The sequence below is a fragment of the Anarhichas minor genome, unplaced genomic scaffold, assembly GCF_050575085.1.
Source record: "Anarhichas minor isolate MPS153535 unplaced genomic scaffold, ASM5057508v1 ptg000030l, whole genome shotgun sequence".
Taxonomy (NCBI): domain Eukaryota; kingdom Metazoa; phylum Chordata; class Actinopteri; order Perciformes; family Anarhichadidae; genus Anarhichas; species Anarhichas minor.
In genome coordinates this window covers 3041189-3067340 of record NW_027466476.1, presented here as the reverse complement: position 1 = coordinate 3067340, position 26152 = coordinate 3041189, and the positions used below count along the sequence as shown (strand labels likewise).

Sequence of the window (26152 nt, the reverse complement as noted above, 5' to 3'; positions counted from 1 at the left end):
AATGAGGGCGAGGATGTGTAGCTTGTTGGCATCACATCTCCTCGGCAACCTGCAAAAGTACTACAACTCCCATAATGCTTTGCGGCGTGTGTCCGGAAGTAATACGTCTCTATTGGGTCAACAAAAGCGCGAGGCAGTACGTGTTCCAACTACAGCAAATTTAGACTTTAAGTTGTTATAGATTGCGTTTCTAGCTAAATATATAGTATAATCGGTGTATGTTAAATACATAACTCTTTTTGTTGGTTTGGTGTTTGCAGGTTACTTCCAGTTTTCCCCAAAAAAAGACTTCGCCATGCCGCCTGGGCCTGTTCAAATCGTTCAGCCGGAGCCCAACAACAAGGTGACGAGTTAGCTCATGCTAGCAATGTAGCTGGCATACTGTTTGTGAGTGGGGGAACTGGTGAACAATTAACTTTTTGCTGTGAAATTTGTCAATGAACGTGAATTGCAGAGTAGGTAACGTTGACGTCTATTTTGGATAATCGCCACAAGGCGTAACTCCTGTTAGCTTGGAGTTAGCTTTCAGGGTCAATTCACGCACATCGCTAACGTTAGCTTTAACTAAAACGCAATTTTACGTTTTGAAACAATTGTACGTTAGCCCCTGAAACTTTCAACTTTTACAGCGACATCTGCATTGTCTACAGTAACCCGAAAAGTATTTTGTAGAAGGGATATTATGTTGGCTGTGCATTTTTCAAATGTTATTCATACTGAAATGTGCCGCAAGTTAAATGTTCCTCTATTTATTGGGGTGGGGACATAATGACCAACAGATAGTTCAAAACATCTGCTAATTAAACTTAAATCCGTATGCATGGCATGACGCTACAAGCGGTAAGGGAGGTTAATGTTATGCAAGTTGGGTGAAGGTTGAAGCTATTGTGTTGGTAGTGAGTGATAGTTAATAGGATTCTTATATTTTTTTATCTTGCATATTACAAATGCCTAACAAATATGAATTATGCCAACAGAATGAGGCTCCAGTAGAAGAAACCCCAGCTACTAAACCCATCGTTGGTATCATTTATCCACCTCCTGAGGTTCGAAACATCGTTGACAAGACAGCCAGCTTTGTTGCCAGGTTGGTAACTCCACGTGTGTCTTTTATACAGCTGCAGTCTTCAATGGATTGTATGTCTATGACTAAACAAATTCCTTGTCATTGAACAGGAATGGACCAGAGTTTGAAGCAAGAATCCGTCAGAATGAAATCAACAATCCAAAGTTTAATTTCCTCAACCCAAATGACCCGTACCATGCCTACTACCGTCACAAAGTCAATGAATTTAAGGAGGGCAAAGGACAGGAACCATCTGCAGCCGTGCCCAAGGTTATGCAGCAGGCCATGCTGCAAGCTCAACAGCTTCAGAAAGTAAGACACAGCATTTTAATCTGCGTGGTTTTTTTCATGTCCTTTTTAATGGATATTTGTTACTAATGTACCTTTGTAATTGTCATTAGGCGCAGGTGATTCAAGAGACGGTTGTCCCCAAAGAACCACCTCCTGAGTACGAGTTCATTGCGGATCCTCCATCAATCTCAGCATTTGATCTCGATGTTGTCAAACTCACTGCCCAGTTTGTTGCTCGCAATGGCCGCCAGTTTCTTACTCAGCTTATGCAGAAAGAACAGAGGAACTACCAGTTTGACTTTCTGCGGCCACAGCACAGCCTTTTCAACTACTTCACCAAACTGGTTGAGCAGTACACAAAGGTGACCGCACAAATTGATCCTCTGATATTACCGTTATTGTATGTTTGGGAGGGGATGCTAAACTCTGTTTTGATTTGTCTCACAACGTGTAGATTCTGATCCCTCCCAAAGGCCTTCTGGCCAAGCTGAAGAGAGAGGCTGAGAATCCCAGAGAGGTTATGGACCAGGTAATCCCCTTAAACTGTGACTGTTTCTCAGAGTAAGCACTTAATAGCACGTTGCACATGTTAAGCAGCTGTCTTTCTGCACAACCATCAGGTGAAGTACCGTGTTGAGTGGGCAAAGTTCCAGGAGCGCGAGAGAAAGAAGGAGGAGGAGGAAAGGGAGAAAGAACGTGTGGCGTATGCCCAAATTGACTGGCATGACTTTGTAGTGGTTGAGACGGTGGATTTCCAGCCCAACGAACAAGGTAATATATCCACAATTATTATAATTATTAAACATGTAACCCCCTAAATGTAGCTAGAATAATTTATGTTTACTGGCATCTCTATTTCCCCCAGGCCACTTCCCCCCACCTACCACACCAGAGGAGCTTGGCGCTCGCATCCTCATCCAAGAGCGCTATGAGAAGTATGGCGAGAGTGAGGAGGTGGAGATGGAGGTTGAGAGTGAGGATGACGACGATGAGCGGGAGGTCCGGGCCGAAGGCCAGCCCTCACAGCCTGATCAAGACACACAAGTGCAGGACATGGATGAGGTAAGAAATTATGAAGAAATGAATCCTTGTAAACTGTTGATCCTTGACCAATCGCAGGCTGCCCCCATTTCATTTTCATCCAGCTAAATACTTGTGTTTTCTGACCCTCTGCTTAAAAAATTAATAAAAAATAAGTGCTGGTAACATCATATTATTATATCCACCCCCTCCTGCTTTCTTTAGGGATCTGATGATGACGATGATGGCATGAAGGCTCCATTGCCACCAGACAACCCTATGCCACCCCCACTGCCCCCGACTCCAGACCAGGTCATCATTCGCAAAGACTACGATCCCAAAGGTAACGCATGCTCCCTTAGATGAGGGAATACCAATTGCATAACAAGCTGTACAGTGTGTTGATCTCAAGCCATCTTTTCCTTACAGCTTCCAAGCCTCCACCCTCAATCATAACTCCAGATGAGTACCTCATCTCACCAATTACTGGTGAGAAGATCCAAGCCAGCAAAATGCAAGAGCACATGCGTATTGGTCTGCTGGATCCGCGCTGGCTGGAACAAAGGGACCGCAGCATCAGGGAGAGACAGACCGAAGATGAGGTCTACGCTCCTGGTTTGGATATCGAGAGTAGCTTGAAACAACTGGCTGAGAGGCGAACAGATATCTTTGGTGTGGAAGAGACAGCCATCGGTAAGAAGATCGGTGAAGAAGAAATCCAGAAGCCAGAGGAGAAGGTGGGTACAGTCATGGGTTTATATTACACAGTAAGGGGTTACAGGAATTCCTGAGGTTCTGAGTCAGTACGTTTTTTTTCTCTTTCCATGTTACCAGGTTACTTGGGATGGCCACTCGGGAAGCATGGCTCGTACCCAGCAGGCGGCTCAGGCCAACATCACCCTGCAAGAGCAGATCGAAGCCATTCACAAGGCCAAAGGACTGGTGGGAGAGGACGACACCAAGGAGAAAATTGGCCCAAGCAAGCCGAGTGATATTCATCACCAGCCTCCCATGCCCTCCCAAATGGGTATGCCTAAACCCAGTCACCAAATGATGATGCCTCGCCCACCCCACTCTGTAAGTAACTTAAAAAAACAGTTTATTTGTAATTCAATTTAATTCTAAAACTAATACCTCACTAATGTGTTGATTGTAAACAGATGGGATCAGTGCGCACCACTCTCCTGTCTGCTGTACCTGTAATTCCAAGACCTATGGCTCCTGTGGTGCGCCTTGCTTCAGGACAAGTTATAGCCTCAATGCCTCCCATGATTCCTGCTCCCCGCATCAATGTGGTCCCCATGCAGCCATCGGGACCTCACATTATGGCCCCCAGACCACCTCCCATGGTTGTTCCAACTGGTAAGATGACGGTTTCCGTACACTTATCCCTGACATTCAAAATAAATATGCAAATATTTGGGACATTAAGGGAACCCTTTCCCACATAGGCCTCCTCATTATCATTTTAAATTGAAATAACTGTTTTTTTTTCTTTCAGCATTTGTCCCTGCCCCTCCAGTACCACAACCCCCGAGCTCTGCTCCTGCACAACCATCCCACCCACCGCCACCTCATGATGATGAGCCAGTCAACAAGAAGATGAAGACCGAGGACAACCTTATGCCAGAGGAGGAGTTCCTTCGCAGAAATAAGGTTTGTTAGAGCAGTGAAATGTTGTTTGTTTATTTCTAATAGTTAATGGTGAAATCTGCGATCTGCGTTTAGACAGAATTCAAAATACAGGATTCAAACTTTTTATTAGAGACAAATATAGGCAGGGGTTTAAATATACAGATTACAGAGGAACAACCAAATCAAAGTGATGAATATATAAGTAAAGTAGGTCTAGGTATATGTTCAATATTCCTAGATTTCATTGATAAACCAATCTCTTTATTACAGATAGTCTTAGCTTAAACCATGATGTCTTTTTTTTCCTCTCCAGGGTCCCGTGGCAGTTAAAGTACAGGTACCCAACATGCAGGACAAGACCGAATGGAAGCTGAATGGCCAAGTGCTGAATTTCACTGTCCCGCTCACAGATCAGGTTTGCAAATGGTGGCTTATTGTTTCCGTGTTTTTAAGTGTAAGCCAGTGCACCAACTGCATTCTTATGGATCTGCAAATGCAATGTCTCCACAGGTGTCTGTTATTAAAGTCAAAATCCATGAAGCTACGGGCATGCCAGCAGGGAAACAGAAGTTACAGTTTGAGGTAAACTGTTATTTTAATCTTACGTTTCCTTTTTTAACCTTTTTAATCTGACTTCTAGAATAATACATTGTATTTCTTTGTTCCTTTTAGGGCATTTTCATTAAAGATTCCAACTCCCTGGCTTATTACAACATGAGCAACGGCGCGGTCATTCACCTGGCACTGAAGGAGAGAGGCGGAAGAAAGAAGTGAGCCATGCAGCAAGAAGAAATATTTTACATGTGAATGTGTTTTTCACTCACTCTTGTCATGTAATTTTAGTTTAATGACAATTTTCAAAAATTATAATGTGGTTGTGGTCTTTTTCTTAATTGTCCCCTCAGAATGCTAAATGAGTTGTACTGTACTGGCTTCACACTATTGGTTCAGCTCTTGATTTCTTCATGATGATATACAGTATATAGTAACTTGTAACAACGTGTAGAGACACATAATGCTAAATAAAGGAATAAAAAAAAAAAATTTACTTTTTGTTGCTTCATGGTGTGTAAGGTTAGCAACTAGTTAATGTGATTAATGCAGGCCACGTGCTCTGATGCACCATCATTAGTGATGTAGACTAAATACAACAGTGAATGGTTAGTCTAGACTAAAATGGTGGTTTACTTGGACATTTAAGATTATATGAAGTGCATGTGGCCTAGCGTATTGTTTTTCCAGACACTAGATTTACTTTCTAAGGCAGCCACTAGGGGTACCCGTACCAACCCCGGACTGAAGACTTGGTCGAGACTAAATCTGTCCGGCTCACTGGATGACAGGACAGCGAGTCAAGACGTCCTGATAAACTAGTTTGTTTACCATCCAGCATAGTTAGTTCATGTCTAACTATGAAATACAAGCTGACAATACCGGGTTAGTCTGTTAAAGGTAGGATCGTCATAACAATAGTTGTGGATTGTGTTGAGCACTAGCTTTTTAAGGCTAACTTTACGTTAGCAGCCCACCATTAGCTAGCTAATGTTAAATCAGAATAAGCGTTAAAGTTTACCTCGCTAGCTTAACTCTTAACCTATTTGATGCCTGACGGTTAAAAGCATAACAGTTATAGACGGAACAGTAGTTGGGGGAAGTTTTAACTCGCGTCCAAGAATCATGGCGTCGATGCGGTTGAGCTCGACAACATATCCAGAGGAACAGGTCTGACTTTGGGCTGTCAACATTAGCTCCGCTGACGTTAGCTATCCTGGCTAGCCAGCTAGCTCTCTCTCGCTACCATGGCCAGAATAGAGAACGGCCGTCAATCGTTGGACACGATGAGCATCCGGACTATCGGCAGCAGTCGCATGGACGATGAAACCTCGTTGGGATCAGACTCGGAGATCAACGGATTCACCAGCGACAGACAAACCGATAAATATGGATTCATTGGTGGGGCACAGCAGCACACGGAGGAATCGTAAGTTTCTCTCAACTCCTGCCAGTGACGTCTCATCTAAATTACATAAAAACTGCAAACTAGATTATGTTTTATTCCACTTCAGCTAAAGTGCAGACAATGGTCAAAATGTAGCAGTTAATCTACCTGTGATTACACCCCACACATTATGCTAGTTCGTGTCTTCTGCACGACAGAGCTCGCGACCAGCTGCGTGGCACAATGTCCTGTTTATGCCCAGTGTTTGCCTCACCCAATATGACAAATATAAAAGCTGGAGGCAAGCAGATTAAGACAACATGTAGCATGTTTTTAATCATCATTCCGTCATGTAAACTACTTTTTCATAGATATTTTACTTATTTTCGTGTGTAGGAAAAGCTTGAAGAAACAATTCACACCATGCTGTTTTGTTATTTGATTGCCTTTGAAACAAGTTGCACTTGTTTTTTTGTGTTTTTCCTAAGAAGGCCTCTCTTTCTTCCCTTTTTCACTGGGGGCCTTAAACCCACAGCACTGAAATAGTGGAAGGAGTGAGTGTAAGTTGTGCCAAGCACTGGTTGGCTGGGAGCTTCCTGTTTTCTGGAGTTTTGGCAGACTTGGAGCCACAGTTCTGGTGCCCCGTTACTGGAGGGCCTCTTTTGGCTCACCGTTTTATAGGTGGTCACAAATCCAGGCTTTAACTTACACTGTGTGGCAGTGATTTGAAGGTAACTCATCATTGCTTAAGGTCTTTAGAAGCTGAAGCTGGAGAATAACATATTGTTGTACTGATCCCCAACATATAGCCTACAACCTTTCTTTTTTTTTTTTTAACTGTAAGAGGGCTTTCCCAAGTTTGACAAAGCTGTCTTTGAAGACGTTTGAACCCTACGATTACAGGCTTGTGTTGATGAGATAATGACATACCCGAGTAAAGCATCAGACCTCATTCATAATGTAGGTTAGACTTGCCTACGTTTTCTTTTTCTGCTTGAGAATGTTATGTGCGGTCCCTTAAGTTTTTTTTGAAGTTAAATTGCATCACAAAACAGTCAAATCCTGCAGATCTTTGAGGTCTAACAGGCTTTGCCATTAAATTGACTCGATCTGAGTTTGTGTCTTTTATAGTCTCCTCAAAACAAGGTGCGTAGCTTACTGACTGCATACGAGCAATGGCCACCCATGCAGATCTGATGATACACTCAGAAAGATGAACTGGGGATTTGTTTTGTTTGTTTTTGTCACACCCTCCCAACACACCGCCTATTTACGTTCGGCCAATTCAAATGTTTATTTCAGACTTTCCTTTATTTGAAATTACACTGGCTTTTTCCTCAGCTGTTGTTCAGTCTCATTTGGTTTAATGTTGAATTAATGTGACAAAATATGAACTTTATCTTCCCTTCCTTTCCTCCATTGCGTCCCCAGAGCTCAGGATTTAGACCCACAGGTGCTCAGGCAAAGGGAGGTGAAGTGGCTGGACATGCTCAGCCACTGGGATAAGTGGATGATCAAGAGATTCAATAAGGTCAGCACCAAGTATTCACGCAATAACACAAAATGTCAAATGTCACGTTTGTATGTTTCGTAGCCATGTGGTTAGGCCAGACCTGAGTTTGTGCTTTTGTTTTTTTTGTTTTAAAACCTTTTTTGAAAGCCAATATCTCAGCTTTACACCCATTGTGTCCATGCTGCAAAACTATCAATCCTGAGTAGTTTGTATACATGACACATTATTAGCAGCTTCACTTGCCTAGCTGGTTCTGTGTGAAGCACTCAGAAATTCAGCACAGAGCCGCAATTTCACCTTGTTTCCATGAGTCAGCAGCAGGGCAGGACACAACCCATCCCTTTAACGCCCCATGTGACAAATTGACAGTCTCAGATTCAGGGCGGGGCCGTGGTGACCTCCTCTGAGACAGACTACCATGTAATAAAGGTGCCGTGAGGATAAAATATAGCTGTACTTAAATGCATGGGACAGTTTTTCCTCACAGGAAGAAGAAACGGTGTGTTTGAGCTGCGAGACCCTGTCAAATACCTGACTAGGTCAGAGTGTCTGATCCCTTATTGTGCTCTCTTCGTTCGTAATAATGTTACAGCTCACCCTCCTTGGGGGAAGTGTGCAAGCTTCATATCAGAATAAAAAAACAATAGAATCCAGAAATTGTAATGCAACTCAAACCAACACCAGTGTTCGTTCAACCAATCTATTGCGTCAAAGGTGGCCTGTGACTCTATATGACAGATTATAGCTTCACTGCTACTTTGACACCCTGCCCAAGTTATGCTTGAGGTATTCTAAGAAATGTATTTGTGCACCACTGTACACAGTAAGTACGTTACATAGATTGGGTCTATTAAGGCCACTACATTCCTCCTCAGATACAATGCCAAGCAAAGAAACGAGGAAGTATCTCGGTAGAATTTCTGTAATTACAATGTGCATGAATGGCAGATCTAACGGGTCTTTGATCAAATAGAAGCTACAAATACTTTTCCAGTTAATCTTGGTAAATGTTGTCAATAGGCATTTTTCACAGCAGACGGTGAGCTGTTACTCGGTGTCTTAAACAGATAACTCGCGTGTATTCAAGAAAAGGAACCGATAACAAGTGATGGGTCCAGTGCTTTTCCCACAGACTGTGCATACAGCACCAGCCTTTCTTGACTTGTGACAAGCCATTGTCACACTAGTTTCCTTCTCTATGCTGCTTTATTTGGTGATTTGTTTCTCTGTGGCTCAGGTGAGGCTGCGGTGCCAGAAAGGAATCCCTCCTGCTCTCCGAGGCCGTGCATGGCTCTACCTGTCGGGAGGCAAGGTGAAGAAAGAGCAGAACCAAGGAAAGTTTCAGGTCAGAGAGTTTTCTGTTTCACTTCCATCTGTGCAGCTTCATCTATGCTGTACTTGGGCTCTCTTCTTGTTTAAATTTCTTTAGAAATTGCTACTGAAACTGTGGGTTACGTCTTTGGTTGAGAACCCTGAATTGTTCGTGTGTAATAAAGAGATCTCACTGTGTCCTCTGTGTGTGTCGTCAGGAGCTGGATAGCCAGCCTGGAGACCCCAAATGGGTAGATGTGATCGAGAAAGACCTCCATCGACAGTTTCCTTTCCATGAGATGTTTGTGTCTCGGGGAGGACACGGGTACGCTGTCTGAACATGATGTGACATTACAGACTGGGATTGATGCCACGGTCCTGTTTTGATTGAGTATTGGTGTTTTGACGCTCCGCAGGCAGCAGGACCTGTTCCGTGTGCTTAAGGCCTACACTCTGTACAGACCAGAGGAGGGATACTGCCAGGCTCAGGCCCCCATCGCTGCTGTGTTGCTTATGCACATGCCTGCTGAGGTACATCCCTCCACCACAGACGCCGTATAAACTACTGTGTACTGAAGTTTATTTGTTGTAAGGCTTGTTAATATCTTGGTCTTTGAAAGAAAAATCCAACCCGTGAATAGAAATCACACGTTGTTTTTTTTAATTACATTTTACAGCTCTGTCTTAATTTATGACCTTAGACGAGTCTATTTTAATCTGAACAGCACAGAGACGGACTGTACAGATGATGTCATCTGGAGATAAATCTTGGCGCTGCTCAAGAGACTGAATAATAGTTAGAACATCATGACTCTAGTCATGGTGACCTTTTTGGGCTGTAGATGTAGGTTTTCTAATTCACAGCCATAAAACTCAGATAAATGTCTGTAAAATTGTGCAAACCCCGGACATGTATGTTATGCCACGTATCCAAAGTGCTTTATTATAAGTGGCTAGATAAGTTAACATTTCCAGTATGAGCCTGCTTTCCTTGTGAGCATGCAGAAATGTCCTGTGAAACTAACGCTTCTACTGGGTTTCCTGACGTCATCTGTATTTGTTTCCACAGGATGCCTTCTGGGGGCTGGTCCAAATCTGTGAGAAGTACCTTCCTGGCTACTACAGTCCTGGCCTGGTAAGATTGAGACACATACAAGCATGCACGATGACATCACCAGGTGTTGAGAGAGAGAGAGAGAGAGAGAGAGAGAGAGAGAGAGAGAGAGAGAGAGAGAGAGAGAGAGAGAGAGAGAGAGAGAGAGAGAGAGAGAGAGAGAGAGAGAGAGAGAGAGAGAGAGAGAGAGAGAGAGAGAGAGAGAGAGAGAGAGAGAGAGAGAGAGAGAGAGATCATCTGACTTTGCGTGTAACTATAACCCAGATTAACATTTTGTTGTTGCAGTGGTCACAGTGTGAGTGTCATAACTCGCTGATGAAACCAATAGGCGTTGTCAGTCTTGTCAGACCATAATTTATGATTGCATCACAACACAAGTAAACAATCTTGCGTGATACATTTTTCCTGTTGATTACTGTTCAGCGTTATTGTGTTCTTACTATGTAATTCATTTAAACTGGAAACAAGACTTATTAATTGTGTTTCCAGCAACATGACGCATTTGGACTGCTTGAATATCTACATGCGTATCAGGTTTCAGCCCCGACAATAGAGAGTACAATGGCTTTTGTTTTCCCTGTTAATGCTTTCCTACCTGTGTCTCTTTCAGGAAGCTATACAGTTAGATGGAGAGATCCTGTTTGCTCTGCTGCGACGCGTCTCCCCACTAGCCTTCCGCCATCTGGAGAAACACAAGATTGACCCCATCCTCTACATGACGGAGTGGTTTATGTGTGCCTTCTCCAGGACGCTGCCCTGGGCCTCTGTGCTGCGTGTCTGGGACATGTTCCTCTGTGACGGTAACGACGGCTCGTAGCACTGTCGTTGCAGTGAGACCAGATGTTGTAGGTAGAACTTCTTCACACTGGTCCTGACTCTTCTCCCTCTCCCAGGAGTGAAGATAATCCTTCGTGTGGGTTTGGTGCTTCTGAAGTGCATGCTGGGGAGCCGGGAGAAGCTGAAGGCCTGCCAGGGCCAGTATGAAACCATGGAGCTTCTCAGGGCCATAGAGCCTCGATACATGCAGGAGGGCTTCCTGGTCCGAGAGGTAACAGCAGAGGGGCAGCAACATGGTGCCCTGACGAGGGAGACGAGTCTTAAACCAGAATGCATGTGTGCAAGTGCCTTGTTGGGAAACATTCACCCTGCTTAATTGTCCATGCATGAAATTCTCAACCTCCACCAGGTGCAGGAGGAGTTAAATTAGTTGAATATATCAAAATACTGAAAGAATTATGTCACACAAGGGCTGGTCTATATAGGCTGGGCCATGCATATTGTTTTCTTCAGTTGTTGTGGGTCTATTCACTCATATAAACAACCTAAATACAGTAAGTGTTGTCGATTAGTTCATCGATGATATTTTGCCTTATATTTTGTCCATTTTTGTTAACGTCGTCTACTACAGAGTCACATTCCACTGCCATAATCATTTAAAGATGTGGAGTGTTGTGGCGGTCATGAACACTGGGTGCTCAGAAATGCAGCCATGGAAACAGTAGAGACTCTTGAGAGCGTGAATTGAAGTGATACAGAGACAAATTGACCCGAGCGCTGGCTGCTCAGTGTCTGGTTCCTGTGCCAAGCTCTCTGTCCAGGCTAACAATACCACCTCTTATACGAAGGCTTGTCTTGTCTGTGGGTGACCATGCAGCCTTGAGGCCCTTTGGCATTTACTGAAAAAGTTCACATTTTTAACACGTGGAAGGAACTGTATTGCTGTATTTTCCAGCAAATAGGCTGGTCTTTTCCCCACACAGTTCCTTTGAAAATGATTTATACATTGAACATGAAATTGACTCCAGCTATGACCTAATGATGTGTCTTTTCCTGTCGCAGATTCTGGAGGTGCCGGTGACGGCGCGAGACGTGGAAAGGGAGAACCACACCCAGCTGAAGCGCTGGAAGAAGAGCCGCGGAGAGCTGAATTTCAAATCCCCCCCGAGGATGCACGGCGCTCGAATCATCATGTTGTCCGAGCCGCTAAGACGCCAGGACCTGCAGCAGAACCCCACCATTGTACTTGAGGTGCCTCCGCCCACCCCGCGGCTCAAGAAGAAGGAAAAGAAAATCAGCATGAAGAAGAGGAGCAGCATTAAGAAATCCCAGCCTATTGTGGAGATCCCTAATCCATACTCTCTTCTCAGTGACGTTCCACCGCCCCCTTCAGATCCACCAGCTCCTCCTCCAGTCAGCAACGAGACTGTGCCGGAGACTGTGCCACAGACTGTGCCACAGACTGTGCCGGAGACTGTGCCACAGACTGTGCCAGAATCTGTGCCACAGACTGTGCCTGAGACTGTGCCACAGACTGTGCCGGAGACTGTGCCGGAGACTGTGCCGGAGACTGTGCCGGAGACTGTGCCGGAGACTGTGCCGGAGACTGAAACAGACCCATCTCATCAGCAGCAAGCGCCTCCTACAGACCTTCCCTGTGCCAAAGAATCTCCTCTTAAGCGATCCACACAAAGCCTTAGCAGCACAGAGCAGGATACATACCTGTAGCTCTACAGCAGTCAGCGTGTGTGTGTGTGTGTGTGTGTGTGTGTGTGTCAACGGAGCACCAGCACCCTTCAGCCAACGACCAGCCAGCCTTGCCAAGGTCTATTATTCTAATGTTGGACTGTTTAGTATTCATTTATTCATTTTAGACACCGTTTTGCCTATTACATTACTGTGATACACTAAAGCATCATGGCGACGTGTACAACTACTTTGATGCTTAGGCCATTTCTTCATGTGAAGCTGATGTTAACTCCTGTTGATGCCTGATGCTGTTATACAGACCTTAAGTATTCTGTCTGCAAGAGAGACGTGTTACTGAGTCATTGGGAGCAAAGTCATGTCGTCATAGCGGTGTGGTTTCAAGTTTAAAATGGGACTTAAAGAACAATGAGGGGCCGCAGCTGATGCAGCTTTTCTATACATTTCCACTCAACACTATTGAATTCATTAGTCGTACTGTGCAGAAGGCGGATGTAAATTGTCCAACTCCATGCTTTTCAACTTCTTAAGCCATTATCTTTCACTCAGCGTTTTGTTCACTAGAGGGCAGCCTGGCAGAGGTTTCCGCTGTTACATTCCCCGTTGGTCACAGCAGGGATAGGATTCCTTTAAGGATTCACTAACTTTGGGAGGTACAACTCTGAGATTGAGCTTCTGTTTTTGTGTTGTTGTTTTTTTTTTCCAGTAAGGGAGCTTGTGCATTTCATGTTTTTTGTTCTTAAATTTGAATTGACCCATGAGATCGAGTCACACGACACTGTGTTCATGCACGTCTTTTCCTACGACCCTTATTTAACGGACAGTTTAAACAGGACGTTTGTTGTTTGTGCATACCCTGCTAGTGCACAAATGGTCACTTTGTTGTTGTTTTTTTGGTTTTTCAGAGTCTGTAGAACATATGTGATTTAACTCCCAATATTCACTGTGCCAGGCACTTGCAGACACTTTAGAGCAGCGGTAACTCCCGTTACTCTGGCAGCAGAGAGGAGCACACTGGACATTCCTCACTGGATGACACATTCCTGCCTTGTTAAAAGCTTATCAGTCTGAAAGCTGTCTCTTGCCAAATGCAATTCTGTATAATGTGTGTATTTGTGCATGCGTTTCCTGTGACAGCGAGCGAGTGCAAATCACCTAATTGTGCTGACCTTCCTCTTGGCTTTGCTCAAATATCCAGTTAGAGCCAAGAAGATCTTGTGCGTGTTGGGTCTGTTTTTTTTTTTAAATATATATATATTATGCTAGAAGTTCCAAAGCAGAACAAGACTGTTGTTTTGAGATGACGTACAAACGCTACGTGTGACCAGGCGTGCTCTGTTTGAACAGTCAAGAGGGAGCAAATGATTTCAACATGTCTTTGGGATATTTGTAGCATTTCTCTTTTTGAAAACCTGGCTCTTTTGTTTGCGAACTATGCAGACATGCAGGGGTGGTGAGGCTTTTCTCTTTTCCATTTATTTTCAAAGCATATTGGACAATCCTTTTTTTGTGACGGTCCAAGTCTGTTTTCTAACTTTCATCACAATGATACAAAGTAAAGGGAGTTTTGACAAGCTTGAGCGCACATGTGTAAGATGTGTTTTTGTATATGATTAATATAAAGAAAAGTCTGCTAAGCAATGCACGTGTTGGGTCAGTTATAACAAGCAGAGTGGTTTAACACATTTACAAGCAGCCACTTGCCTGTATGCAGTAGTTTTTCTTTAGTTGCTTGTATTACACACCTCACATTTTGCTGATGTTATATTTTTATTTAATGCTCATTGTGTAGATACATGTAAAATAACAATTTGTTTTGTAATGAAATCTATTTTTCAATGTATAATGCTGTATTTTATGCAGCAGTTACATAAACCGAGGACACATCTCTAAATATTTTGAGGTGTAGGACAATGTTACTCTAAAGATGGATTGGTATTATTTTATCATTCACATTAGGATTATTAAAGAGATGCTTGACAACCATGGGGCAGTGTGCATCATCATGAGTTTAAACTTTACAAATAAATCTTTGTTTAAAGCCATCATAAAACCTTTTCTTATTTTGCCTGTTTTAATTGATGACCATACGTTGGTTATATATTTAGTTTTTACCACCAGATGGAGCTCCAGAGTTATCCCTCTGAGTTAAGCAGTGGTTTATGTGCATGGTGCTGTGGCACCCTGGGGCGTCGTAACAAAGGGCCTGCGGTTCCCTGAGAAGAAGATAAATCACGGTTTTAAAACTTGTGTAAGACGTGCAGTAAGTTCACAGCTACGGTCGGTGACAGCTTTACCTTCAAACAAATCTCCAGAAATACATTTAAACAATTAGCATACTCAATTTCTTTTTTGATGTTTGTTCATATTGTTTATATCAGAATCAGCTTTATTGGCCATGTTTGCAAATACTTACAAGGAATTTAGCTCCGGTTTCTCTGTTGCTCTCAACGTACATACACAGAAATAGACAAACGGAAAACAAGGACAACAAAATAGAGCAAAGGTAAGCATAAACATTTAACTGCTATGTACACATATAAATATATATAAGTATATATATGATCATAAAACACAATGAAATGGAGATAAAAGTGCAACGGTGCAGAGTACAAGGATGCTTGAATAAATATGGAAAGATTATCACAGGATACTTTATGTAAATGAGGTGGAATATATATATATGTTATATATATATATTACAGCACAGAGCAACATTTATGGTTAAAACCGCTTATTTTATTTCTGAGAATAACCTAATATTAATTAATACAGTAAATGGACTGCATTTATATTGTGTTTTATTTAGAGCACTTTACAATTTTCCTCTCCTTCATCCTTTCACACACATCGATGTCAGCGAGCTACCACGCAAGGTGCTGGCCTGGCCGTCTGGAGCACATATTGACACATATTCTACATCACTGTTATTTGTTACGTTAGGTTTTTAACTTAAATTATTATAACTACACACATGCATACTTGCACAGGTGCTGTGTGTGTGTGTGGGCATGGGGGTGCCATGATTTATAGGAATAGTTTAACATTTGGGGAAATGTGGTTATTTGTTGTCTTGCTGAAAGTTAGAGGAGAAGATTGACTCTTGGCCACCTCTATGAAGCTGCAGCCAGTTAGCTTAGCACAAAGACTAGGAATGCCAGTCTAATTGACATGTGATATCTTGGTTGTTTAATGTATTCAAAAGAAATAGGATATGTGCTGGAAAATGTTTTGGTCTTACTAAGTGGGCTTTAGAGGTGCTGATGGATCTGTTCCCATTTCCAGTCTTTATATTAAGCTAAGCTAACTGGCTGCTTGCCCCCCTGTAGCTACATATTTAGCATAAGTATGAGAGTGATATCAATCTTCTCATATAACTCTGCAAAAAAAAAAAAATAAATTGATTCAGTATATTTCCCAAAGATGTGAAACCTTTCCTTGAAACAAATTTAAACAGTGGTTACCAAAGTGGGGTCTGGGATTTCAGAGCTTTCTAAATACATGATGATTAGTTAAATTTCTCTACCATTGTTAGTATAATGATGGAATTTAGACTCTGCAGTGTCTTTTACTTTGTAATTCTGCGCTGTCAAATCTATCACCTCAGATTGTACAACATCTTATCAAATGGGAGTCTATGGTCTGGTATATATTGCAAATGAAAAAAAGATAGTGAAGCCACTGTAGGAGTGTATCTAGTCATGACACAAATATTTGACCTTTCTACTCTTAAGGCTATTTCTTCAGCTACAACACGTTCCCCCCGCCCCCCGCCCAAAGAGGTCATTCCTGGTCTCTCTCCTCGTTTTGACTAATAACAGGTTGCTATTCTTTTCTTAATTCATTGTTTGAACTGCCGACTGCCTCCTTTCTCCACCTTGAGGTGTGGGATATTTTAAGGTTTTTGCCTCAGGCTTGAAAGAGTTCATTGCAAATCGCTACCTTGATGACCTCAGAAAGCCCGCTAACTGGTTTCTAATCGTCCAGCAAGGCGTGAGCTGCAGCTGTTGACCTCTGGTCACAAGGGACTCAGAGTGATTACAAGAGACGGCAGCCAGTTGCACATGATGTGGGAATAATTGTCTTTACAATTACCATTTGTTCTATATGATCAGTCTAACTGCAGGTAGGTCAGGTGTGTGTACATATGATTAAAATCTCACTTGAAAAACAATACCTGTCAATAACTAATAATCATACTTACCCATTCTGTCATTCTACCAAGCCATTATGGACCATTATGGGATCTGTTGATGTTTGCTCACACGAGGCACAGCAACAGTTAATGGTCTAGGTCTCAGAGGAATGCATGCACCGTCACGCTTTCCCTCTTTGCATCGGACACCTGGCCCTCTTTCAGTGCCACCGTGCCATTTACATCTCAAAGGGGGACAACCAAGAAGGCTCTCTCTGTGCTCCCTTCCTTACTCCAGAAATGATCTGATTTATCTCTTCATCAACGGAAATATATGCCCTTGGAGGGCCATCCCACCCGTCTCATCCCCAGCTAACCGAGATGGCAGAGGGAGCAGTAAAAAGAAAGACTTGTGATCCTCCGTGTGATCCCAGACCCAACGGACCCCTGTCACAGTGCTTGATTCATGTGATGCGGGTGACTTTCTCTCTGCTCCCGGGCTCAATGTGTTAAGGCGCAGAGGGGGTGGATGGCATAACGCAAAGCAAAGGCGCCTGTGTTCCTGAGGTATCCGATTCCCACGTTTGATGGAGCATGACAGGTTGGCTCAGGTCAAATTAAAAGGCCACAGTAACAAATATGAGGGCAGACATTTTGATCGTCTGTGCAGGTGAACTTTCCATGGCAGAATAAAAAGTTATTTATTGCACTGACGGAAAACATTAGTCCTTGTGGCATTGAGAGAGGGGGGCGTCCCTGTGCGAGAGCCAGGGTGGATAATTGAATCATCCCTGTGTTGTTCTTTCAGTGTGCACCTCTTCTGTTCATCGGCCAAAGGAAAGGAAAAAAACTCCCTTTTATCATCCGCTTGTAGCATTATGGATGACTGTGTTCTTTTCTGAATCAGACCTTTAAAGCTAATCATTTATAACTGCTCTTTATTTCTGCAGTATTGTACGTTTGTCATGAATACTACTTGCCTCCAAGTCTCTGGCGCTGCTACGACAGCTCTCTCTCCAGACACAGCTTTATAAATATTCTCCATCCTCTGGCTCTCAGCTATGTTTCACCACCCTAAACATAAACTACTGTTTCAACATTGTCAGACATTTATAACATTATTTAAGTCTGGAGCTGTGCCTGCAGACTTAGCTATTCCATCATGTAATATATAAGGCTCTGTGTACCTTGGACTAGAGTTTTGGCACCTATGCTGTTTCCACCGTATGATTTTGCTTCCATTTATAGTCTACTTATATAAATGGTTAATACTTAGCTGGTACATTCAACATAGAATAACAACTAAAAATCCTCATGGGTGCATTTAGTAATACCTTAAATGTCATCACAGTTCTCATTCATCAGAGACCATACGAAAGTTATTCAGGGCTGAACTTAATGTTTGACTTTATAAATATTTGGATTTGACCCTCCCCTTTAATAGAAAAAATGCAACAACCTCCAACCTAACTTCTCAACTTGGCCCCCGTTTTTAAGTTCAATTAATATATTAATAGAACAATCACTTTTTATAGAGCCCAAATCACACGATAGTAGTGGAATGAATTGCCAAAATAATGAAAAATAAGAAATAGTGCATTTTGTTTACAGGGGCACAGGCGGAAGTGTTTCAGCACTATAACGTTTTTGCTTCACCCAATAGTAAGTATTTTGTTGATCGTGCATTATACTATAGGGTAACAATATATTCAATTTGACCGTAGTTCTGTTATAAAGGGAAGTGAAGGTGACTGTTGGCTAAGGGAAAAAACTGTGTGCCTTCTAGAGAGATAATCTTCAATTAGTATTAACTAAAAAGATCCACATCCACTGCCTCAAAACTGACGTAGTGGTGCTACTTACAGCTAGAAAACATGATTGTTGTTCTAACTATTTTGAACCCAAAACGTGGGCATGGACAAAATAAAATAAATTGAAGGTCATCCTCCTCGTAGCTCCCCCTCCCCTTTTTCATAAAGTCCCTTAGCACAACTTAAGAAACGAGCCATTTAGTGGTTTTAGGGGGTTCAAATCACATGAAGCAACAAGGTGAGATCTAAACATGCGGGTGAGTGGTAAAAAGGTAAGTGAGGCATAGTAATTGTGTCCGCTAATCACCTGCCCGCTGCTGCGCCTACAGGGTATTTCAGATCCAAACGATGGGTGTGTGGGGGTTATGTGGGGGTGACTGCTGCACACCTGCGTGTCTGTCATACACCTTGAGGAGTTTTAGGCGTTTCATTTAATCTCCATCAGTTGCCCCCCCCCTGCACCCATCCTCCTGACCTCTTAACCCTCTACATCCCCTGGCTCAGTTTGCCAGAGGCACGCGCAATTACAGCTGTGAAGTCTTGTCAAGTGAATGAAGAATAAGCAGCAGCTACATTTTTCCTGACACTTGAAAAGTCTGTTGATTTGACTCGGGTCTTCATTCCCTGCTGATGGTAATTAAATGTTTCATATCTTTGTGTTCTGACTCAGCTATTTTTCACAAATACCCTCCATAATGAGAACAATGAAACAGCCTGAAGTTACTTGGCCCCCAATCCACAGCTGTCTGCCCATTATCGCTTCTTACCTCTCCACACCGGCTCCTGTCCTCCGCTTTTTGGGTCGCACTGATAATCAGTAATTAACAGAGCCAGGTAGAGAATTCGCTGTTAAATGGCTCTCTCTCTGGGTGATTGTTTACTTGTGTGTGTGCCTGCGGAGGCTCCTGGCCGGTGGGTGATGAGTTACAGACACAGATGGTGGGCATCAGGCAGGCTGGCTGGGGGCAGATTAGTAGCCTCCCATGTCTGAGCAGCCCCGTCCCAGCCCGCTCCCACTCCCACTGAGCCCCAGAGGACTGCCTGTCTGTAACTCTACTCGCTTTGGCAAGCCTCATGTGTTGATGGAGGCCTACCATGGGCTTATCTCGTCTCAGTCCACCATCAGTGAGCCTAGCAGGCTCGGGGCTCCCAGAGAGAAGGGGCGGGGGTGTGTGTGTGTGGGTGGAGGTGTCTGGTGGGGATGTCTGTGTGAAAACAGCCTTGTTTTGAAAAGGTAATGCTGTTGCCTTTAAGTGGCACATGTTTTGCAATTAGAAGTAACTTTACACCACTTAATGGAGCCTTATCTAAATACATACTCATTTGCACTTTTATAGCATGGCGTCTAGGTGTTTTTTTAAGCCACTAAGCCTTTGGGACTTACAGTATATGAATCATAATCAATGGTCTTTGCTGTAGACCTCTATGTGCTCATGTGTGGGATGGCTGCTGCCACATGTGCCAACACCATGGGGATGTATTGGTAATCCCCTCTTCCGCTGCATGAAAAATGCCTACAGTGCAGATTTTGCCATGATGCCATATGCATGTTGCATTGGACAGGAAGAAAAGTTCAAACAGTCCAGGTCAAAGTTCAGCCAGATGCAATGTGGACAGCACAGGAGGGGGGAAACTGGGCAGTCTGTAGGTTGGCGTTGGAGGCCTGTTTATTTTATAAACAGTGGGAGCAGATTAGTATTGGAGCCAGGCTCCCTCAGCCATATGGGGAGGATGTCCTCTGTGTTAGGAGGCTCTTAACAAGCCATTGTGTGGGACACACAGCCACTGGCATCATTTCTGGTCACCACTAATGATGAGATGATGTTATTGCCAAAACACACGTGTGGACCCAAGGATGCACGTTCTGCACCACTTCCATTCTGGGCATAATAGAGTAGTGAATGATCGTGTTAGTAGCCAAACACAAGTTTTGAGTCATTAGCAGTGTTGGCACACGGAGGCCCTCGTCACCGCTTAGCTCGGAGGTAAAAACAGGAAATGGATGGACCCCCCCCGAACCTCAGCGCCAGTCTAATGAATCCTGCTTGAAGATGTTTGTGTGTGGCTCATCTCCTGAAGACTCACAGCCCCTTCCTGCCATTGTTTGGGTTTTTTTGTGAGATGCAGTGGCAGTCGAGTCTCTTTGATGACTCCAACTGTCACCGCTCGGCTGGACTGATGGGTCTCTCTCGACACTTACTGATTTACACAAACACCCTGTTGTTTGATGGTTTAAATACTGTCCCCCAAAGCACCTAACTGTATCATGAATACATATGTTTGAGAACTGAAGGCCCCAGACACATTCTATTTGAGCATACCCATCAACCAGCATAGGATCACTGACTTCCCATCAAAATCTAAACAAAGACAACAATTCCAACACACCGGTGTCGTAATTTATCAACCTTTTAGGGGAGAAATGTTATCTTGGCTGGCTGCTGAAAACTGCTCCCGACAGAGCTGTTTGCCAGATGAACTATTTAACACTGCCAGGACACTGCAGTGCTGCTGACAAGCCTGCTGCAGGGATCCATCGCTTAAAGGGTGTGTGTGTGTGTGTGTGTGTGTGTGTGTGTGTGCACATAATCTTCTGTAGGAGCAACGTCATTAAAACTCATTGCTGATGCATCAGTGAGTCCCAACCTTTTTTTTGTCGACGTACGCCCACAGTGCTACCAGATGAGCTCAAGTGCTCCCCTCATTGACACCACTCATAGTCCAATATGTTCCTTTAAATGGATTAATGGGGTATTGTTACAATATATTTTTCACACAATTTAATTGTCAATGTTTAGGTTGCTTTGGTTGAGTTTAGATAATAATTGGAGTGGCAGAAGCTGAACATTTCATTGCTTTTAGCTAATATTTTTAACTGTTTATCGTTGCATTTAGTTAACAAATTCCACTTATCATTGCAGATAGCTAGTGAGTCCAACTGTTCATTAATTATTATTTAAACTTTTTATCCATTACATTTAGCATTACCTGACAATTTCACTTTTGTTATGTTACAGATTAACCAGGTGCAGGCAGAGAGAACTTGCGCTGGTAGTGGGAAGACTGGCTGGGCAGCAAACAAAAACCACAAAGGGATGATGGACACAGGAAAACACGAGGTTAACTGTGTTCAGACAGACACGGAAGATGTTCAACCAAACTGATATTGTGGCTGCAGCATTAGTATCTCGTAGGTAAAATGAACAATCTGGTGAAGACTGGAGTGTAGAGCTGGGGTATACATACAGCTTGATGAGTGGATGAGTCTCAGGTGTGCAGGATGATTAGCAGGCGAGATATTGAGTGCCACGCCCAGACACACACACACACACACACACACACACACACACACACACACACACACACACACACAGAGAGAGAAATGATAAACAGGGGACCAAACAAGAAACACAAAGAAGGGGTGACACAGAAACAAACTAGGAATGAAGGAGAGGCCGGACCATGAAAACCTTGATTCACTAACTGTTTCAACCATTTACTTTTAGCTCATGATTTCAGCTATTCATTCATTATATTTAAATAATTATTTAAACAGTTTATTAGCTAACTAAACTTAACAGTTACATTTAGTCAACAGTTTCAGTTGTTTCTTTCATTTCAACAATTTCAACTTTTTATTTATTAAGTTAGGGAATCACTGATTTAGAGGAATTTCTGGAGATGACGGTGATGGTGTGATGTTCTGTTAAGTGAAATGCTCTTCTTTCTCCACCAACCCTCTTTTCCTGAAATACGTTAGAGGTCAGACATGTCAAAACTCCTGGAGTTGGTAATTAAGTGTCTCAATGCCACTATAACTGTCATGAAAACAGTAATAAATTAACAATAATCTACATTTATGTCACTCTGAATGCTACTGTTGGTGTAACCTGTGACAATGATTGAAATAATCAGTAATAAGCAAGGACTGATGCTACATGTGGAGACATGTTGTAATAGTTGTGGAGTCTTAGATCTTTAGTTTCTCCTAAATCAGACATCACAGAATCCCAAGTTGTAGGCGAGGATATCCCCTCACAGCTCATGTTATATAGACCAGATGAGCAGAAACCTGAGCGCTGCCGAGCATGAACCATAAACCAACCAATAATTTTGATGTTCAGCTATGTAGATGGGGCCTCTCTAAAAGACTGGCCCTGGAGTCCAGCACTGTGAGGAAGACAGGAAGCACTTGAAAACTTCGGATACACACTGAGGAACACAAAGCGGGTTTGTTTCCCATGGAAAGAGCTTGAGTTTGGCTTTTCTGTTATTTACAATGAGCTGTGGGGATGAAACAGCAGCTCATGTCAGCACAGAGGGTGTTGTGTCTTCAGAGCTGCATGGACAAAGCCCCTTCATCACCAGGATGGGTATGATTGAGGAGGATCAGGGCACAGTGGTGGGACTTGTTAAAACTGCTGTTATGGACCACTGGCCGCAGGTTTCAGCTTTAGCCAGCGGGCTGGATCTGGTAGCTAAATATTGTTGGTTTATGCTGGATTACGACTCACAAGGGTTGCTTGTTGATACATTCTGTTACCCCAGCTATTTCTATATGTACATGAAGGCATTAGTATAGGGGTCAGCTGCAGGACAATTCCTACTCTTTATACTCCTAATCCTAAATATATACACACGTCTTACAGGTGCACGCTATAGACATAACACAGGTTTCTTATTTCAGCACAAAAAGCATCAGTTCAGATGGTGGATCAGCGAAGGATGAGACTGAAAAGCATTAATTAGTTATATTTAAGAGTAAATGCATCTTTCACTTCACCCTCACTTTTACGTAAATCGATTGTAAATTCATAGCACATTATATGAAGCAGGTACCCTCATAAGATAATAGGCTACATCATACTAAAATACATTCAAATATATAAAGAAGAAGGAAGAAAATAACTAATGATTGATTGATAGGCTGATGTGTAGTAATTATCTAATCAGTGAAACTTTATGTAGTTAATATTTGATTTGTCTTTGATACAGTAATTCCTGACTGGTGGTCATGGTTCACCCTAGTTTTAATTTATTTCTGATGTGCCACATCGGTGACTTCTTAACTTTACTGTAATGAAAATAAACAGCCTCTTCATAGGTCAAAATATCTTGGAGTCAATGAAGCCACATGAGAGCACATCTGGAGTTCGGGCTTCAGCTAAGGTTTTGTTCATGCATTAATATGAACTCATTGTGCCGTATCATAAATCTTGCTGCGGCCATGATTGCATGTGTGTGCTGACTTACATCTGCTAAGGGCCTCAGATCATGATAGATGTATGAACATGATTACTGCAGATGAGAGGAAAGCACTAATTCTTAATCACTGAGAAACACATCAACAGACGAGTGAGTCAGAGATGCTTTATTGAGTTTGTCCTGACTGAAGTTAGAAGGAGCTTTAACAAGTAGATAGAGTGCATTGCTTTTATAAATTAGCAGCTGAGCTGGGTCAAATGTGATTGCACTTTTTCAATGTACAAAGTCCTTAATTTCTGCTATCTGATCTGTGCTTTTGGATGAAGCGTATATGAGGAGGTTGGCCCTGTAAGAAGGATGCATGAGGGAGTGGGGTCCTGAGAAAGAGGAGTTATGCCGTGATAGCGTGCAGGCTTCGCCGGCCATGGAGATTAGAGTGGAGAAGAGAGAGCAAACAGGCACTGGCAGCGATAACAGCAGGAAGGATAATAAAGAAGAAGGTGTTTCCTGTGAGTGTCCCCTCAGGAAAAGTCCTCTTCCATCCACTACTGTGGGTTTATGGTGGACTAGATGCAGGCTAAATCCTCGGTCGCCATCTTGAACTGATTTGCCGTAAGCTTGCGAATCAAATAAAACTTTACTGATCTTTGCTATCACAGGAAGGGAGGGGGTTGCAGTCCATTCAAAGTACATACTGTATACACAGATGAACATGCAAGCTTATATATATGCACATATAAGCTCTCCAGATCCTATTGTGTATGCTATCCTTTACTCCAGTCAAGACAAACAATGGTCTTGGCTCCTAACACTGACTCGGATGGCTGCTGTCCCTCTCCTGATGCTATCAGCTATTGTCCTGATGTTCCGCTCATCTGGCTCTGAAGATGAACTCATCTGTGATTCAGCTTCGGCCTCTCCAGATGTCACAGGTGCTCTCAATTTCATCTTAAATTAGATGCTCAACCACGTTTCTTCTAACGTCTGTGAACCCCCATCACAGAGAAACGTCACCACCAATAGTATTTAAAATTTCAGCCACGACCGGAGTGTGCTGGAGAAAGCTTTGTTCGGCGGGGCTGTGTTTCCAAGCTGTTGGTTCCAGTTGAAAGAGCTGCTGGGAACCAAAGCATCTCCCAGCTGACTTTTAATCACACTCACCAAGGCACTGGCTCAGTCACAGAGAGTAGTAGGCCTGTAATTAGATGACAATGGGCCCCTCTCTGGTGAAACATATTGATGGCTGACTGGTGGCCACAGAATTATCGATCAAAGACATAAGCACAGGAAGAGTAGGGGGAGCACCAGGCCTGGTATAGACGTTGGGCTGTGTGGACAACAGTGAGATCTTACAGACCCATATCTAACAAAGGCCTGCTGTGAATAATTATATCTCACAGAGAATTTGCCACCCAGGAAAAGCTGGAAGAAAGAAGTTTAATAGTAAAGGTCCTTTGAGATGAGATGAAGATTAGATGTGATGGAACTGATGGTACAGAACCAAAAGTAAGCTGTTAATGCTGAATATTACATCCATCAATAGGCCTACTGTTGCTACACCAATCAGGCTTTCTGTTCTTGCAAAGCAAATCATTGAGTTTACAATGAATTTGTGGCAAATTTACCGCTCGAAATTCACATTCATATTTGCAACAATATGGGTATTAACGTTACCCTCATGTTTTAGTTTAAAACGTCCTCTCCGGCTGACTTTATGTTTCAAGCTCGCTCATTTTAAAACAAGAATCTTGTGAAAACAGTCTTGAATAGAAATGTGATGGCCACACACAATATAATGCTGGAAGTTAAAGCTGCATGTTCCAGGTGAAAAGTTAGAGCATCTTCACCAGTTAATGGTGCATGTTCTAGTGTTGTAGTTTTTTCCAAATTAAGATAGAATGAGTTTGGCTGGAGTTGCTGTAACTTAATGCAACTTTGCCAAATCTAATGAAAAGTTGGACAGAGGTGTTACGTTACCCTTTCACTGAGTTGGGAAATACTACATAATGAAGGGACTAGTCGCAATGTAAATTGTAACTCCATAAAATAAAGTAGTATAAAAATGCTCCTTGGAAGTAATGTGTGTTTAGGTTATTACTGGAGAAAGATACCGTAGTTAGGCGTACATGTTAACATTTGCAGCTTACGTCAGAGCAGACAAACACACAGTTTGATCCAAATGTTTTGGATGAGCTAAAAGAAGACACCCTCCAAACTCTTTGTATCTTGCTACAGACTAACTTCTGCATGTGGAGAAATCCAAAGATTGACAGTGTCATTGTTGCCAAGCTGGAAAATCTCTGTTTTGAGTTTATTGAATGGTCAGCTGACCGATCAATTTTCAGAGATGTATAAGCTGTGGTCAGTAGTAATTAACTTGAGTTCCTTCTTGCAAAAGATTAACTGCAGGGATAAATAAGCAATAACATTTAGCTATGTTATCTGATACTTGAAGGGATTTACTAAATTGGTCACAGTTAAGTGCCCTTTAACTATTATAAATCCTACTTAGAGTTACATCAACATGAACTCTGACCTGTCAAGCAAAATTTCATCAGTTACCACACACAGGCCAGAATGTATAAAAAACAGTAGCTCATTCAAGTATGAATAATCCAGTGTTGGTTG

General features: G+C 42.8%; 2 protein-coding genes across 2 annotated transcripts; both read left to right on the top strand.

The window, feature by feature from the left end:
• Window positions 1–74: 74 nt before the first annotated feature.
• Window positions 75–5048, top strand: sf3a1 (splicing factor 3a, subunit 1). The gene is made up of 16 exons (XM_076104452.1): window positions 75–136; window positions 261–343; window positions 978–1087; window positions 1177–1378; window positions 1468–1719; window positions 1812–1886; window positions 1978–2128; window positions 2223–2419; window positions 2603–2720; window positions 2807–3114; window positions 3212–3454; window positions 3538–3739; window positions 3879–4033; window positions 4326–4427; window positions 4523–4594; window positions 4685–5048. The coding sequence occupies exons 2-16, from the start codon at window positions 296–298 to the stop codon at window positions 4784–4786; spliced, it is 2337 nt and encodes a 778-aa protein (XP_075960567.1). The 5' UTR covers window positions 75–136; window positions 261–295; the 3' UTR covers window positions 4787–5048.
• A 151-nt stretch (window positions 5049–5199) lies between these two features.
• On the top strand, window positions 5200–14426 carry LOC142964229 (TBC1 domain family member 10A-like). The gene is made up of 9 exons (XM_076104453.1): window positions 5200–5993; window positions 7383–7482; window positions 8702–8809; window positions 8994–9100; window positions 9192–9306; window positions 9845–9910; window positions 10500–10689; window positions 10783–10937; window positions 11729–14426. The coding sequence occupies exons 1-9, from the start codon at window positions 5812–5814 to the stop codon at window positions 12392–12394; spliced, it is 1689 nt and encodes a 562-aa protein (XP_075960568.1). The 5' UTR covers window positions 5200–5811; the 3' UTR covers window positions 12395–14426.
• The last annotated feature ends 11726 nt before the right edge of the window (window positions 14427–26152 follow it).